This window comes from Bos grunniens, chromosome 7 (genome assembly GCF_055505025.1).
Source record: "Bos grunniens cultivar Pamir isolate PY7600 chromosome 7, Bosgru_T2T1.0, whole genome shotgun sequence".
Classification (NCBI taxonomy): domain Eukaryota; kingdom Metazoa; phylum Chordata; class Mammalia; order Artiodactyla; family Bovidae; genus Bos; species Bos grunniens.
The window spans coordinates 69,357,429-69,373,524 of record NC_141171.1 but is presented as its reverse complement, the minus strand read 5'-3'; the positions used below and the strand labels follow the sequence as shown (position 1 = coordinate 69,373,524).

The 16,096-nt window shown below is 43.4% G+C and overlaps 2 protein-coding genes across 7 annotated transcripts in view; both read right to left on the bottom strand.

Annotated features, from left to right (window-relative positions):
* The window catches only part of LSM11 (LSM11, U7 small nuclear RNA associated), a 115,978-nt gene extending 111,266 nt beyond the window's left edge, over window positions 1-4,712 (bottom strand). For 2 of the 4 annotated variants that reach the window (XR_015167880.1, XM_086412659.1), the window contains exon 1: window positions 4,140-4,710. Coding sequence is in view for 3 of the 4 variants with exons in the window: in XM_086412659.1 (XP_086268785.1) it covers window positions 4,140-4,584 (445 nt within the window). In the remaining variant the exon portion in view is untranslated. Of the gene's footprint in view, window positions 1-4,139 lie in introns of all 4 variants that reach the window. The other 2 variants (XM_086412658.1, XM_086412657.1) reach the window with 2 other exon arrangements.
* Window positions 4,713-6,384: 1,672 nt separating this feature from the next.
* THG1L (tRNA-histidine guanylyltransferase 1 like) lies at window positions 6,385-13,331 on the bottom strand. Of its 3 annotated transcripts, none has more exons than XM_086412654.1 (6): window positions 13,117-13,331; window positions 12,142-12,318; window positions 11,084-11,253; window positions 10,186-10,274; window positions 8,897-9,004; window positions 6,385-7,872 (listed from the first exon to the last, which is right to left on the bottom strand). In XM_086412654.1, the coding sequence occupies exons 1-6, from the start codon at window positions 13,305-13,307 to the stop codon at window positions 7,711-7,713; spliced, it is 897 nt and encodes a 298-aa protein (XP_086268780.1). In that variant the 5' UTR covers window positions 13,308-13,331; the 3' UTR covers window positions 6,385-7,710. The 3 variants fall into 3 exon arrangements, with proteins under 3 accessions (XP_086268780.1, XP_086268782.1, XP_086268781.1); XM_086412656.1 differs by having other exon boundaries at window positions 11,084-11,249; XM_086412655.1 differs by lacking the exon at window positions 8,897-9,004.
* Window positions 13,332-16,096: the final 2,765 nt, after the last annotated feature.

Here is a 16,096-nt window from a genome sequence, read left to right as displayed (position 1 = left end):
GACTCGTCCACCCTGAAACACATGCAATCTCATCTGAGAGAGAATGGCTTTTTGGCCCTCTCAGTCTAAGCTACATTACGCAGAAGCCCATGCTCTTAGGCCACTAGCGTTTCAGTGAACATTATTTTCACATGAGGAAGAGGAGGCCTGGTTGTATTCCAGGCCTCACTGATGTAAAGGCACCTGCCGAGTATCTGACTCCAATGAAATTGCTGATAAGCATCATATGAAAAGAGGAGTATGACAATTCATATAAAGAATGTTGGGACTATAATCTTCAGCCTTTATTATGATGGATTCTTTTTTTTTTCAGAGCTTGAAAGCAAGACTGAGCTTTATTTTTATTATTTTATATTAATTTAGCCATCACAGTATGGTGACTGTACTACATAAAACCTCCCTAAAGAAAACTGCACATGCATGCATACACACACACACACACACACACACACACACACTCACAGTTACACAATCTCACTCTTCCCCTCAAGTCTGAAAGGCACAGTTCTTTGGAAGTTATTGTCATTGATAGTAAACAAACAAAAATATATGTTTTATTTTTAGTATAAGCATAAAATAGAACAAGTGTCTTGCACTTCAATTTGGATACCTAAGGTGGTTACTCTTAACCTCCTTACCCCTCACTCATGAACTGGCTTATAAATGAGGGCAGGGATAAGTTAATAAAAGAAGATACTCTTGGATTAAGTGACTTTGTAGATGAGAAATAGGAGGTTGTCAGATTGAAGATTCAGCAAGAAGGCAGAGTGTCATAAACAGTGGCCTTAGAAAGGAACACGAGAACCTTGGCCTGACCTTCACCATCCATCCCTCCTCTAGCCATATTTTAAAATTCTGTGAACCTCTGACATACTAAGGTATGTGTATATACACATATCCGGATACATGTTACAGATGGTGTCAAATCAAGCACTGTAAACAACATTTAGGTCATTATAACTAGTTGTGTGAACTTGGTGGGCAACTTTTTCTCTACAAGTCCAAGTTTCCCCATTCATAAGATGAGGTTAGACTAGGTAACTTCTAGTTTCATGTAATGAATAAGTTCCAATAATTAAATTTCTTAGAAACTGGTCACAATGCCTAAATTACTCTACTTGCCTTCCACATTCACTCCTCTTTCCCACCATACACATATGTTCCACAAAGGCTGGAAAGGCCACTCTTTTTCTAACTTAGAAGAAAACAGGGGCATTACTCCCCACACACCCCCAAATCAGGGAGAAAGGACAAGCATGTACCTTAACAAAAATCTCTTATTCTAATTAAACAAATGGTAAACTCAGGTTTTCAACCTTCATATCTGTACCTTTGATTTTTTTTTCTTCCAAAGATTTAACAAGGTATAATTCCAGGGAATATTTCTCTCATGTGATCAAAAATACAACACTGGCACACCACCTAGCAGAGCAAAAATCCCAAGAGATAAAAAAAGTTCCACATTCAGAATCACAAGGCACATTTTGAATCTCTTCTCAGCAGTATTTGTGACAAACTCCAAATGGATATGAGCCAGGCTTCTAAAACTATATCTATGCCTTATCTTTGAAGAAGTTATTCTTCCAAATCCCGCTCTCCACTGCCATTACCCTTGGGCCACATCCTTCCAAATTCAGGTCATTTTTAACCCCACTCTTTTATCTTTCCCTTTGGAGAAGGCAATGGCAATCCACTCCACTACTCTTGCCTGGAAAATCCCATGGACGGAGGAGCCTGGTAGGCTGCAGTCCATGAGGTCGTGAAGAGTCAAACATGACTGAGTGACTTCACTTTCACTTTCATGCATTGGAAAAGGAAATGGCAACCCACTCCAGTATTCTTGCCTGGAGAATCCCAGGGACGGTGGAGCCTGGTGGGCTGCCATCTATGGGGTTGCAGAGTTGGACACGACTGAAGCGACTTAGCAGCAGCAGAATAGCCAATACTAAGTCCAGACAAGAGATTCTCAATAACTAAGACCTGACCTTTCTTTTCTGTTTCCACAACCAACAATACAGTCCAGAGCCTCATCATACTATTGGTTCACTTCAAGAGTCTCCAAGCTCCTCTCCTTCACATCAACAGCAGCAGCAGCATCACTGTCACCAATATTATCACCAATTACTGAGCCCTCAGTATGGGCCAGGCCCTATGATAAGTTTAACTTTACATGTTATTTTATTTTTTTTGCCACACAGCATGTGGGATCTTAGTTCCTGATCAGGGTTTGAACCTGCATCCCCTGCATTGGAAGTGTAGCATCTTAACCACTAGATCACTGGGGAACTCCTTGATTTGTATCTTGAATGTGGTGATGAATTCACAACCTTTTTACTCACCTGAGGAGTGAATTTTGCTATATGTAATTTAGCATATCTTATATGCTTATTTAGCATATATTACATGCTCAACAGCCTTATTTTTAAGTAATTGCTGTTATCGTCAAGCATGCCCTTTCTTAACCTCAAGACCTAAAGCTGACTTCTATATCAATTCTTTTTTGGAAAAAACCTAATCCTCATCCCTGCTTCTATACTTTTTTTTGCTTCCTGAAGGTCATCAATTTTTTGTGATATCTACTCATCTCTACCATGTACATCCAACTGTTTCCAGAGGTAGGATTAAAATTTTCAATGCCTAGAGCACATTTTGAGACTTTGATTCCAGGCATACATTTAATTGTGGAAAGTTGATAAAGCTGGCCCTCACACTCTTTCATCCTAAAAATATGGCAAAGTGCTCCACCTTACTGGAGCCAAAACCACTGACCACATAGAAATACTTCTTTTTGTCTTGAAAATCTTGGCAGCAAAGCAATACTTGGCAAAATGGAAATAAATGTTACAATCTGAGACTTGGAGGGCATTTCAAAGATCTGATAGTGGCAAAAACTACGGGCAAAATAAGCTCCCCCAAACTGCTCTTAATTTAGGCACACGCATAATCTGTGTCACTGCTGGGCAAGCAAACTGGAGTAAACCCTAGCTTAGGCAGTGATGCTCTGGCACTGGAATCACAAAGGCACCCCTAACAACACTCAGTTTTTTAGGATGTTGCTCTCTTAACACACTTCTAGGAAATAAACAAAATATTCCTTTACGTAGCAAAACCCTCCATTCCAAAGGCAGTGATTTAATAATGCCACAATTTAGTTATCAGGATACAGATGCTCTGAATGGCTAAGTAGGTCATTGTGTTCATGGGGCAGATGTCAGAACTGCTTGCCAGATGACAAAGATATGACCCTGGGCTGTTTCTATTCCGTTTATACAAGACCTAACTCACACTTAGCAATCTCTGCTATTTACAGCTTTACTCTAAGGAACTATTAGGAGGCTGCAAGAAATCCCCTAGTGCCATTTACACCTTCAGAACTCAAAATAACCTGTGCATATGGTAATAGGAGCCTGACAGACAAGAGTCCCTGCACTCACCCCGGCAGCGAAGCTGTAAAAGTGTCTGCCCTTTAGTGGCCTTCTGTGCCTGCTGCATTCCAGTGAACACATGTGTGTCAAGACCCTGCAGCCCTTTCTGCCTACAGCACTGAGAACGAGCTGTCACTTAATGTGCAGAGGTCATGAGATTACGTCCCCTGTGCTATCTGAACAATTTCCTCATACTGCGTCCCATCACCCACAAATCTCACTGACCGAACCACTCTCCCTCCCCTAATACTGGCTGTGCCCTCCCTCCTCTCACCATGCGTGGCCCCAAGACTTCATCACCCTCTGCAAACCTTCCCCATGATGTCCCGTTTCCAGGCTCACCACCTCTCCAGAATCCCCCGGCCACCCCCCACCCCCCAATCACTCCTGCAGATCGATTTCAGCAGGTTCCTCATCACCTCTGTGGTCACTTCTGTGGCCCCCATCACCTTTACGCATGTTATGCAGATCTTACCCAGGGCTACTTATTCCCTCTACAGCCTTGCCACTCTTCCCTCACTGCCCATACAGACCCTGAATTCCTCAAGCTGACCCTCCCCACGGTCGCTGGTTATCTCTTCAGCCTTCACCAAGACCTTCCCCCTGACACACACACAGGTCCGCGCCAAGCGGCTGTCACCAGGGACACGCCTGCAGGGCCGCCGCCTTCCGGACAGCCGGCCCGGCCCCCGCCCGCCCGCCCGCGGGACTCACAGGGCATTCTCGTGAGCACGTTGCGCGGCGCCTTCCTGCTCCGACCCGGACCCCGCCGCTGCGCGTCGGCGGCCTCGTCCCCTTCCTCTTTGGCCACCATGAGGCGGCGGAGGCGCTGGATGCGCTCGGGGTCCGGGGCGGGGGCGTCCGGGCGGCGGCGGGTCCTGCCCGAGGGCCCGGCGGCCGCAGCGGGGCCCCCTGAGCCGGCGGCCGCGCCCCGCGCCCTTCCGCGCCCGCCGCTCCGTAACCCGGTCCTGAGGAAGCTCTCGTACTCGGCCACGTTGTTGAAGCAGGGCGCGTTGGGGTAGGGAATGGGAGGCAGGTGGGGCGCATACAGGGCTAGCAGCGGGTCGAAGCTGTCAGAGCTGACATCCAGCCGCGGGCTGGGCGGGCGCGCGGGGCTCCCAGCGCGAGCCGACCTCGCCCCCCGCTCCCGCTCCTCCATGTTTGAAAGGCCCGCAAGCCGAGGCCGATGGGAAGAAGGAGCGGGGCCGCCAGAGGGCGTCACTGCGCAGCCGCGGCGCGGGGTGTCTCACTGCGCCCGGGCGGCCGCCAGGGGGCAGCATCTGCCTGCGCTCTGCGCCGCCAGGGGTGTGGTGCGCGGCAGCTACTCGCCCGGGGCTCGGAGCGCATCAGCGTGCGGGGGAAGAGGTTCATTTGTGTTAACGCAGCGTTTTCCCATCAATATCATTATCACTTTAGGTGTTTGCTGATAGTCCAGATTCCCTGGGGATGGAGGCTGGGCCCGTCAGCTTGACAAGCTCCCCAGGTGTTTCTCGGTTCTACGGTATTATGTTCTACTAGTAGCTTGGACTGGCGGGAAGCAGTGGCTAGAGGGCAAAGTGAAAGTGAAAGTCGCTGCGTCGCGTCCGACTCTTTGCGACCCCATATACTGGAGTGGGTAGCCTTTCCCTTCTCCAGGGGATCTTCCCAACCCAGGGATCGAACCCAAGTCTCCCGCATTGTGGGCAGATTCTTTTACCAGCTGAGCCACAAGGGAAACCCAAGAATGCTGGGGTGGGTAGCCTATCCCTTCTCCAAAGGATCTTCCCAACCCAGGAATCCAACGGGGTCTCCTGCATTGTAGGCGGATTCTTTACCAACTGAGCTATCAGGGAAGCCGAGGAAGAGGGCAAGGAATGTCCCAATTTGTTCTAATGCTGAGCATCACTGGAGTTCAGACGCCTGGGCTCCAACTATTTAGCTTCTCTGAGCTTTACATTCTTTTGAGATACAAACAGTTCAGTCGCTTAGTCGTGTCTGACTCTTTGCTAGAAACTGTTTCAAGGAACTGTCTGAAGAACGAAAGATATGCATATGGGGCGTAATAAATGCTCTAGGAATATTAAGTGTACAATGAAAGTGAAGGACGATGAGTGGACCCTAGTACTGCATTTCTTACACCTAGGCAAAAAGAAATTTACACATACCCCAGAAAGATGCTAGTATTAAAGAAAATTCACCACCACTGATCTTCTAAGTATTGCTAAGCACCTGGAGGAAAGGAGGATCCAACTGGGATGGCATATTTATAAAACCTGGCTGTACTTTAGAGCCTCTGTTTAGCAGAACCTTTTTTGTTTCTTGATGTTAAAATAGTGTAGTCTACATCAAAGGTCCAGATACTACCTCTTCTGACAGCATTACTTAATTCAACAGGTATTACAGCGTAAATATTAAACCCAGGATATTCCTCCGCTCAAAACCACCCTCCCCAAGACAAACCTCACTCCTGCCAACTGCTGGCAATTCAACCAGCAAGCACATGTCCTATTTTATAACAAAATCAAGTGATACCTTTGTAGTATCACATAACACCCACAGAAAACAAAACTTTCTTGGGTGGCCGTCTTAAAAATTTGTACACCTACTTATCTATACTTGTTTTGATATAGAACGCTGAAATTTATTTACTATTATGTTTGCCAATCAAGAGCTACATTCTTACTGCCTTACTTGGCCTATCACAGTGTATCTAGATGTACAAGTCTAGGTTTTAGTATAGTTACCCAAAGTGTGGTATATTGACTACACCCATCAAAAGTCTTTGAATCCCAAACTCTTCATGGGGAGAGAGCTTGGAACTGGCATTTTAAAAGAGCATTTCAAGTAAATTTTTGTATCTAGAAGTCTGTGAACCACCACTGTGATGAAGGGATGTGAGCCTGGCTTATGTAAGGACGTTCACACATGGAAGTTGGACTCATATACTGAATTTGTATGAAAAAAAAAGAAAAAAGAAAAATCAGGCCAAGGGAGTTGAAACCTTTATTTTTTTTCTTCTCAAAGAAATTTTATCAATTACCAACTGTAAGCCATGTCTCCTATTCCCGTGGAGTGAGAACAGGGAGGGAAAAAAAGGCATCAACAGATGGGGTGTCAATTAGTGAGATGAGACCAGTCATCGCTCTTTCAAAAATACATTTTCTTGGCTGTAAATTCTACAGTGTAAGACCAGGCACTGTGATGTGGGCTTTTAATTAATTCTTTATAGAGCCAAATTAATCTTTTCCCTCTAAAATATGAAATGAACATAAAAGGAAATGTGAGTTCTCGACCAACAATCCCCACTGCCTCCTCGCTTCGGAGGCCACGAGCAACATGCAGTTCCTGCGGCTCCTCGCCCAACTCCACGTCAGCAGGTAGAACCATTAGGGCTCCTCTACTACCTGTGACCCAAAGATGAGTGTTGGTCCCTCTGCTCTCCAAGTCAAATGCCATTGTTTTATTATACAGAGGCTACCTGAGAATCTTTTTCAGGAAGTCCAACAGGAAGGTGACTTTCAAAACTGAAGTGCCAAGACGACAGAGAGTATCTTCCTCCTGGCTCATTCAATCTCACATTTTCCTTCTCCCATATAGACATGTAACTCTCTTTCTCCTGAGAAAGAGTAAGCAGCCTTGTGATCACCGCCCCTGGTGAGATGAGGAGGGTCATGCTGACAACTCCACAACATCAGTCCACGCAATATTTATGAAGGACACCCAAGCTACAACTCGTTAGTTCAGCGCAGGTTGCCAACTTGGATAATGGCACAAAGCCCTGAGTTTGCCCTGGAATTCCTGCATTCAGAGGCACTGGGAAGGCATCAACCTATACTAGTTCCAGGTCTGCCAAAGACGAATGCAATTAGGTGGCTGGGAAAGGTGAGGTGACCGGGGTCACTGGATTCTGTGGTAAAGAAAGAGCAGGTGACAGTAAAGTTTGGGCTCATCTTCTAGCAGAGGTGAAAAAAGCTTGACTGGTTTTTGTAAGACCCATGCCACAATCTAAAAATGATTCATCTACAAGGCATAACATAGTTCTTGCTTTATAAAAAGAGTACCACAATTTTTTTTTTAAATGTACTTCTACCAAAGGAACCACGTTTGAACACTGCAAAAAAGGTGTTCCACTTAAAGCAGAACAAGATACACCACCCACATCCACCCCTTTTCTCTCCGCTCCCCTCCCAATCAGAGGCATGTCACTCCCGGGACACTTCTGCATGGCACAGATGCTAGGGCCTGCAAAGGCCTGGAGACTTGGGGGCCGAGATGGTTAAGCACGCCAGGACTGAAAAGCAAAGGGTCAGCTGTCTTCATCCAGGATCTCTGGATGTTCCTTCCAGAAAGCATCCCCAATGATATTGCAGTGTAAGGGCACCACCATAGTCCTGGTCCGGGTCACCGCCATCTTTTTTCCTTCCATTTCTGCTGGCAGCTTAACTTCTTTTGTTGTGATTTCCTCCACCTATAGGTAAAGTTAAAACACTGACATTGTTAACTAGAGAGTGGCTTTGGGACAGAAGACGGAGAAGTCGGCTATATATTTGGTTGGCCAAAACATCCATTTGGGTTTTTCGAAAAACCCAAATAAACTTTTAGCCAACCCAGACAAATATATATTTTCAGACAGATACATATCTTACTATGCCTGAACTTCTTTACAACTAAAAACACTTTTTAAACAGTTATGCTGCTCTATTCTGAGAGGAGATCTTAGGAACACAGAAGGGACTCTTTGTTACCTGTTAGCAATAACCATAGAATTAAAGATATTTCTGCTTTCCCACCTGCAGGTCCAAAGAACAAATACTTAAAAAATACTAATAAAAGAGCTGAAGTTGCCAGTGAGATCCTGAGCTCTTAGGATACTTACTCCCTTAATACTTAAAAACATTCATTTCAGAAAAAAATACTTTAGACGGAAGGAAATAAATTTAGAGACATCATTATGCCCAGGAGCTGGATCAGAGAGAAAATATTGGTAGAATTAAGGATTTAGATGAAAGGAGACAGAATATTAAGTTAACTATGACTGTCTAGAGAATCTCTCAAACATTCTGTAAGGGACAGAACCTTCACATACAACATCAGTTCCTCAAATTATAGTTCTCATGGGATGGGTGGGCCATTTAATGGTCCAGTGTGGGATTTTTTTTAAATGTTCTTTGAATGCAAAAATTCTCTTATCGGCACTAAACCTGTTAAAGGGGTTTGATTTGATTTGGGGAGAGCTTATGACACAAAAAAATAAATTCTAAAATTCTGCAATTCTGCTTATAGAAGGGGGGAGTCCAGATCACAAACTTGACTGATGAACTGACGAAGCAAGCATCCATAATAATAATCTATAGCATCTCGTTTTGGAAAGGGTCTAATCTGTGCTAATGACTGGAGTCACATCAGCACGCAGGCAGCAGGCAAGACAAAGCATGGGTTAGGCACAGGCTTTCTTTCTGACCTTCGTTTTCCCTTAGACATAACAGCATTACCTTCTGCCATATCAACACAGTCCCCTTCCTATACATCAGTGGCTCATTATTGTAGTTGATGTTGAATTCAGAAAATAAAATCTCATTCTTGTCTGCTGCAAGAGTTCCCTGAAGAAATAAAAACAAATATAAAAGGCTCTGTAGGTCTTTTCTCTCCCCTAGCTCCACCTATCCATTCCACTCTCTATCTAAACTGCTAGCAACAAATCAAGAAACGGAAGCATTTCATCAAACATCATATAGGTATTAATGAATTTTAAGAGCAGTTCAAATCTTATTTAAATACAAAAGTCCATAAAGTTCTCTTCTGTAGCAAGTAACTGGCTTCCCCAATCACTACTGTGATGGAGTGAGAGGCACTAATAGTTAAGAGCATTGATTCTGTACTGGATAGTTTGTATGTTTTATTTGACGCTCATAACCATCTCCATTTTAGAGATGAGCGCTCAGAAGCTTAGAAAGATTATATAAAGTCTCCAAAGCCAACGGTGCTCTTACACTTAAGAATAAGAATCAAAATCTAAATTCAGCGCTTCCAAACTCTGGCTACATCTACCAGTCTTCCTATTAGTGCTACCCATCTTTATCACTGTTGTTAATAATGACAACCGTTTACTGAGTCATTATAATGTACCAGGCATTGTATTAGGAGTTATTACAACACATCTCATTTCACAGTTTACCTGCAAGTAGCATCTAATAATAAAATAGCATCTAATAACAAAAGTATTTATTAGGTACTTAGTGTGCTTTGTACTAGTCTATGTGTGTTTTACATGCATCATGCCACTTAAAATTCTCACTATAAACCTGTAAGGTAGGAACTATTATTGTCCACATTTTACCTATGAAAAACTAAGGCAGAGAGGTAAAATTAAACAAAAACATCTGAGTACAATTATTTGACTCCCCAGAGTCTGGGGTCTTAATGATATACAAGAGTCCTAACCCCAAACTCCAGGTCCCCAGCAGCCAGGTGGGGCTGACAGAAAAGACGAGCATGTGCCCTGTATAGAGGGCAGCCAATATCAAGCTCCAGCCAAGCATTACCATGTGGGAGTGCAGAGCCATTAATTCCATTTTCCAGCAGAGGACACTGAGGCTCAGCGAGTGGTTAACAGCTTACCCACAGTCACAAAGCAAGCAAGCAGCAGATCTGCTACTAGTGTGATCTTTGTAACTTTTCAAAACAAAGCTGTAAAAACTTAAGAGCTTAAAAAGAAGGCAAAATGTCATGAGAGATTATAAACTGTCCCCTCTGAAGTCTTAATGCAGTAAGATCTATATACCTGTAATCTCTCTTGGGCTTGTAATGGTGTTAAGCCAGACTGCTGTACAAGTGCCCAGAACACCGTATTATAAAGATTATTGATGTGACCTGTAAGGAAAACAGAGTAACACTGTGTAGGGATATCGAATCTTTTTTTTTTTTTTAATATTCACCCTTCCAAGAGTACTAGAGCCCAATCTCTCTCCTCTTTAAAGTACAGAGACCTCAGAAACATTTAGTTACCTGTCAAAAGTCACACACAGGGAACATACAGGGAAGCAGTGAAGCAGAAAAAAAAACTTATTTTCTAACAGTTTTATCCTTTCGTTTCAGCTATGCTTCACACAAGTCTGTTGACTTGTGCATTAAGCTAAAGAATACTTTCAAAGTTATTTGATGTGTATTATTCCCACCTCTTTTCCAATTCTTCTGGAAAAATCAAGACACATCAAATGAGTAAAAGTCTCACAAATATTTCATCATGTAAGGCAGGGTCACAACTCAAATACCCACTAAAGCCAGCATGAACCTAAATGTGGAAAGCAGAGTAGGTGATCCCAGAGGAACAACGGAGAAGTAGAGGCACACTGGCTCCTGTGTACATGCACATGTGTGTGCGTGTGTGTGTGTGTGTGTGTGTGTAAAGGCAGAAGTCACTACACAGGGTCTGACCAATACTAAGTGGAAATACAGACTTAGTATTGCCAGATCTTCTGATTAAAAAAAAAAAAAGCTAAAAATAAGGAATATTTACATAAAAATACCCAATTTTTCAAGTATTTTCAACTAATTTTAAAAACCTGAAATACTGCATTCCAAACAAAATACACGAGCCAAAACTATTTCAGAGCATCACCTCTAATATAACGAATTAGTGATGTAACTATTAATACATCTGTTTATTTGGTTTCACTTACAATCTGCTTGCCGCCAGCTGAGATAGTCCTTTAGAGTCTGGTTGCTAGGATACACTATGACTCTTCCATCAAAGCCTGGGGGATACAGAAGGGGCTGGTCCTCAAAGTAATCCCGCCAATAAAACACATAGCTGGAGGCGAACTGGGAAACCACGTGAGTCATAAACTTACTTGCAGAAGGCAGGTTGGGTGGAGCAAGAAAAAAGAAAATACATGGTATTAATTCAACGCCATGACAGGGTCTGTGGGTGTAACAGTGATAACACAAACTGTCTGGAGAGCCAAGAGATAATATAAATTGAGTCAAGAAAAACTATTTTAATATTTCAGTTATATATTTAAAATGCAGCCTGCCTCTCTTTCTAGTCCTATAAAGTAGTTTACTATTATCAAATGGTTTTCTATAGGATGTGATGTGAATTGATGGTTCAAGAGGATTTTCTTCAAGTCTTGGGAGGAGGGACACCACTGTTTTAAAAACACACCAACTCATTACATGACCTATTTTCTGTGAAAGTTTCAACATACCGCCAAATTAAATATGAGATCTAATTTGTACTGAGATCCTCCTTACTTAAACGTTTTGTTTCTGTTTCTAGTTTTCATGTTCAGCTTAGAAGCTAAGGTGATGTGAAATGGAAGCAGCATACAATGCCCAGATAACATACGGAAGTACAACAGTCAACTTCTATACATATTATCAGTTTACCAATGTGTGTGCGTGTGTATATATACATATATAGACATACATACACACACACACACATTCTGCAGTTGCAAATACTACAGTCTGCAAGTTTATGATTAAGATAGTGAAAGCCACTCAGTCCTATCCGACTCTTTGCGACCTCATGGACTATATAGTCCAAGGAATTCTCCAGGCCAGAATACTGGAGTGGTAGCCTTTCCCTTCTCCAGGGGATCTTCTCAACCCAGGTATCGAACCCAGGTCTCGTGCATTGCGGGCAGATTCTTTACCAGCTGAGCCACTAGGGAAGCCCAAGCAGAAGCCAGATGCTGGTAGGAAATTTTCTGAAGGAGCTAGGCCACATAATTACCTGGCTCTTCTTTTAAACCAATTGCTTTTTCGCTTGAACACAAAGCTGTACTCATCACTCTGTCCATATGCAATCACAATATCCTCCAGTTCGTTCATTACAGTTTGGGCACATTTGGTCATTAGATGAAGAGCACGGCTGTCATTAGGTTTTATAAAGCTGTGTTTCTCAGCAAACCTTCAAATGGGAAAAAGAAAAGGGAAAAGGGCATGGCTGCAAGAGACTTTGTCATTAATACACAGATTAAATAGGCTGTTCATAAAGGAAGACACTGTAATAGTGCTGTGAGTCCAAACAATCCAGGAGCCACAACCCAATCCATTTCGTTAAGAACTCCAGTTTTTTTTTTTTTTTAGCTCTGACCAACTGAGAAAAAGGAACATATATACTAATCCTCCATTCCCTTTTCTGTGAAATGGGGATAAATTTACTTCATAGGATTGTCCTGCAGGTTAGAGGGAGGTAACAAACACAACTATGCCTGGCTCCTTGGACTGCTCAATAAATTTTAACTACAGTAATCATTACCAAAGTAGTATTTTTAAAGAAATTCCCATCTTTCTGTTACTTTGTTTTTTTCTGACTTTTCCCCTCCTGAATCCAGTCCATGTGCCCTGTTACTTATAATGAAACAAGAATATGCTCTGTATAGCGTTGTCCACAGCAAGCCCTCAAAGATACCTAACAACCAGTTTGGCCATCGGTTGAAGAGCTGAAATAAAGCGCCCAAGCGTGACTTCTCCCACCAAAGCCTTGTCAATGGACAGCTCGTCACCAGGGGAACACCCTGTCTCATTTTAACTATCCAGACTACTCGCGTTCAAGCCAGTTGTAGCCAGCACAGAGTGATGCTTAAAGCCGCGCAGTCATTGGCTGCCGCGTTACCACGGTAACCACAAGCTACGGGCGGCTACGGAGAGGCCGCGTTCACCGGAAACGCCTGCGAAGCACGCACCCCGGGCCGAGCTCGCTCACCGATGGAAATTCCTGCCGTCCAGTCGTACCACCACCCAGCAGTGGGGCAAGCATGTGTCGTCAGCCTCGAAGTCCCGCACGTACTCGAATTTGCTCTTTGCCATGGTCGCTCCCAATTTCAAGCACCGTCTCAGAGTGACGGAAGTAGCAGCCAAGCAATCGCGAACTTTCAATGCGCCAGCAGCCCACATTTCCCCCAAGGTAGGGAACGGAACAGAGAGCTCCGCCCCGGAAGTTCCTGTGTCTTTTCGTGGTCGCTCTAGCCATAGTGGAGGCCAGCATCTCGCTTGCCTCTCCTTGTAGTTTGTAACTGACTTCCGGGCCTGGAAGGAGGGTTCCAGTCTTCCCTTAGCACTATCCTTGATTGTTGCCATATGTCCTCTCGGTCTGCAACAAGTCATTCTCACGAAATTAAAAAAAATTCATTTCTGGCCAAGTTTTAAGGTTTAATGGTGATTTTTTTCTTTCCAAATAGCATTTGTTAATTTGCTGTAAAAAACGTGGTATATATCGGAAAATATAATTAAAATTAACACGATGTCTCCCTTCTCCCCGCCAGAGCATTGTGGATGGTTCTTTCCGGTCTCTTTTTATATATTATGTTTACACAGGGAACACACAAAATTGGAATCAGACACTTGTACAATTTTTATATTTTTCACCTTGAGTATTTTTCCAACGTCATTAAATATGCCAAAGGGTGACTTTAAAAAGAAAAAAACGGCCTCATATTCTAACATATGTAGTAGTAAGTTAACTCATTCAAATTTTCACAAAGGCTAAATGTTTGAGATGTTGTTGCTGGTGCTTGCCCGCGTGCCAAGTTGCTTCAGTGCTGTCCAACTCCTTGTGACCCTTTGGAGTATAGCCTACCAGGCTCCTCTGTCCATGGGATGCTCCAGGCAAGAATACTGGAGTAGATTGCCACGCCCTCCTCTGGGGGAATATTCCCAACCCAGGGATGGAATGAACCCTTGGGTCTCTTATGTCTCCTGCATTGGCAGGCGGGTTCTTTACCACTAGTATCACCTGGGAAGCCTTAGTAAATACTAGTAACAATAAAACCCTAATAACTGTAGAATGCTTTATGATTTATAAAGCGTTTTGGAATTCATTGCATATATAACCCCTAAGAAAATACTATTCAAACAATATAAGAAGATAAATAGTGAAAAGTAAATCTCTCACTGACCCCTAACTCCTTACTTTAAGCAATTACTGTTACCAATTTCTTGTGTACCCACTGAGGAAGAGATATTGAAATAGAGATGGACACAGAGATAGAGATGTCTTTTGAGGCAGATTATGCTCGAGACTGAAATTGTTGCTAATTTTTATCTACTGTAGGTTCACTGAGAATTATAATTTCACAAGCCAATAGCATACAGGATGTGTCTCTTAATAAGCCAATAAAGAAATAACCTACTGTAAATGATAGATTGGTTACACTGTTGTTCCAGGCAAGGGGAGATAGGAGAAATAAAGTCCAAATTCAGTTGAAGTGTATCTTTCCTATGAGGTTGGTTCTTAGGAGAGTTGGCTTAGCTAACCACAAGCTGATGTCTAGCTGGTAGCTAAAGAAAAGTAAGAAGTCCCCTGATGGTAGAGCATGTTGGTAGGGAATGAAGCCTTGTTGAGGGGCAAAGTGATCTTTGTGAGGTTGCTGCGCAGCTTTCACCACTGTGGTAAAAGAGTCAGTTTTACCCCAGCAGGAGCGTAATGCCCCAGGGTCTTCAGAGAGTTGTTTAGGTCAGTAAAGAGTCACCATGCCCAGGTGGAAACTCTTGGACAATCCTCACAAACTCTAGGTACTTACTGTCTATATTTTTCCTCACCATAGTTGCTTTTTAGTCTGTTTTTATTAATAAGTCCCAAGTGGGGATCTTCAGCAGCTGAGCTATTGACTGCTTCTTGATCACAACAGATGAGATAATGACATCCTGATACAACTTTCATTCTTATAGAAAAACTGCTTTATTTCTTAAAAAAAAAAAAAACTTTGTATTTTGTCTTTGCCATAAACAACTGGATTTCAACAACTTCACTTTAGTGATAAACAAGTGGGTCTGAAATCATATCAAACCACTTGGAGGTTTCTGGAGCAGCCTAGCCCACAAGACGAGAAGAAGCGGTAATGTGGGGTACCTGAGGAAAGGATGGGGATGCCTCACTATGGTCCCCTTCAGCCGTTGGGGCCTGGAAAAGGTCATTCATTGTCAGTCCCATCAGAAGGCTCTCAGAGGTTAGTGGGAGGCAGGAGCCAGTAGTTGCCTCTGAGGCCCCTGGGCAAGTAAAGTCACCCCTCCTGGAGAAGACTTGGAGATAGGGCAAGAAGGGCCAAAGGGAGCTATGGCTGCTCCTCTTCAAGGAATCCTTGGAGGATCTGGCTGGTGCTAAAATGGCCCCACGCACCATTTTAGCCAACCCAGGAAGAGAGGACTTTCCACCACCAGGCCAATTACATAGAATGCACCTGCTGTGTCCATACCCCAGTCCAGCCCTCGATGGCAATCAAACCTTGAAAACAGGGGAGTGATGCAGAGAATCTCAGAACCAGACTGTGTCTCCCACCTTGACTTCAGGTTGTTGGAGAGCGAGCAGAGTGAAAGAGCAGACCCCGGGCCTCCCATTCCAAGCCCTTTCAACTAAGAGGCCTGGCCTGCGCTGGGGCTTTGAGGAAGGGAACACTTTCACAAAAAGACAAATACTGTATGATTCTGGAAACTGAATGAAGTACTTAGAGAAGGCAAATTCATAGAGACAGAACACAGAATGATGGTTGCTAGGGGACAGGGGCAGTGGGGGAAGGGAGTTGTTTACTGGGTATAGAATTTCTGTTTCGTAAGACAAAGAGTTCTGGGGATTGGATTCACAACAATGTGAATGTACTTAACACTACTGAATTGTACACTTACAAATGGTTAAAATGGTAAATTTTTTATGTGTATTTTACAAAATTAAAAGTTAAAAAAATTCTGCA